A 1,750-nucleotide genomic window follows, 5' to 3' on the forward strand; every position below is an offset into this window, starting at 1 on the left:
GAACAGGCGGCTCCGCTTGGCTGAGGCACCCGCAGAACCCTGCTGCCAAATTACCTGGTTTAATCTTTTGCCACTTGCACACAGCTCTTTACCCACGTTTTTAACAGTCTAAAAAACCGCATCCTGCTCATTTGCTTCCCATGAGGTTACAGTAACGAACTTGATGTCATTTGAGCAGGACAATTAAACCGCTGATGAAACCTTAGACAGGCAATAGATACAGGATTACTTTCCGCAGAAACAAGCATCACCGCGCTACAATGTAATGAAGCTGTTGCTTGCAACCATTTCAGGATGTTGTCGCAGCAAAATACATTTTTCATTTGATTTTTAACGGTACAGATTAATTTCTGGAGCTTCAAAATCCAATGAGATGTATTTTGAAGCGCCTGCTCTTCATTTGTGGATTTGGGAGCATGAGAAAGAATGGGAGACATGCCTGACTGCTGCAGAGAGGCCTTGGGGATGATTCCTCGAAACCACTAGGATGCCTGGCTGTTTTAAAAAGACTTTATTTGCCTTGGCTTCTCTAGTAAGTTTTGTATCTTTTATCCTGATTGTTGTTGCAATGGGGACCCCAAAGTGGATGACTGGGAAGATCCTTTGCAAAACAGGAGCTGAATTGGTCAATGCCACGGATCCAGAGCTGGTCAAGTTCATTGGAGAAATTTACTACGGACTTTTCCAGGGTGGCAAAATTCGGCAGTGTGGGTTGGGCGGGCGCCGCTCCCAGTTCACAAGTAAGTACAGTTTTGGCTGAATCTTTAGTCTGATGTCTAGTTCAACTTAAAGGCGTTCTTTTCTTTTTATTTACAGACTGTATAGAATGCAAATTGCTATTATTAAATTTGTATTTGTGGCCGACTTGTGGTCTTTATGGTTCGGGATCTGAGTGCAAATGTAAAATATCTATCACTTTGGGCTAACTTTTTTCTACCGGTTGTGTTCTGTAATATCCTGGAATCAAGATGAGGGGCAGGAGGAAAAAACCCTAGGGATAGATTAAGGGTTTCCTTTTGGCCTTGTGAAGGGAGTGAAAGTAACTTGGAGATTAAATGGAGTTAATACCTTCCCATTTACTGACTTTCCTATGCCAAGTGTTACTCTGCAATCTGTCTGTCCTTCTGTCCTCACCTTTTCTGTTGAACTCCTCCCCCTTTTTGTTCCTTTAGGAAGTAGAGATTTGTTTAGCTGGCCAGATTTCTGCATTTCTCTAGCTCTCCTATTGCAGCTGCCTGCTACAGCAGACACTCCTAAATTTATTAATGTGTTGAAGACATTTTTACCTTCTTTCCATGTAAATTTGGAGAGAAAAAAAATGCTGAACTCTTAAAAGGAATACATTTGTAAGAATTTCTACGTTTTTTTTATCTTAAAAGATTTTCCTGAGGTCTCAAAAGCACTCAGACACTGATAATGATTTACTTTGGGTGATTTCCAGGATTTGCACATCCTGTGTTGTAGTGGAAATGTTATTTTGCATGGATGATTTTCTGTTCAGTGTGCAGATCCACCACAATTTAAACTGATATGAGTTGAAGCTGCTGCAGCCTCATCCCCTCTGTAGCCCACAGCAATGTTGTCTTGCCCCATTCTTTGCAATGGCTCTGGGAGTTGTTGCGGTGAGGTTGTTCAGGAAGTTAAGATGGCCAAAAAATTAATATACCAAAAAAAACCCATTAGTTTCCCCTAGGATTATGGCTGACTACACAACTGTACAGCACCACTTGAAGGCAGGCAGGACTGTGGG

The 1,750-nt window shown here is 41.8% G+C and overlaps 1 protein-coding gene across 1 annotated transcript; it reads left to right on the forward strand.

The window, feature by feature from the left end:
* Positions 1-487: 487 nt before the first annotated feature.
* Positions 488-740, forward strand: LOC104412333 (clarin-2-like; the record flags this gene model as incomplete). The annotated part of the gene is made up of 1 exon (XM_010023023.1): positions 488-740. A coding segment is annotated over exon 1 (253 nt), but the record flags the coding sequence as incomplete, so codon positions are not given.
* Positions 741-1,750: the final 1,010 nt, after the last annotated feature.

Source organism: Nestor notabilis, unplaced genomic scaffold (assembly GCF_000696875.1).
Source record: "Nestor notabilis isolate BGI_N333 unplaced genomic scaffold, ASM69687v1 C15071837, whole genome shotgun sequence".
NCBI classification, from domain to species: Eukaryota; Metazoa; Chordata; class Aves; order Psittaciformes; family Psittacidae; genus Nestor; species Nestor notabilis.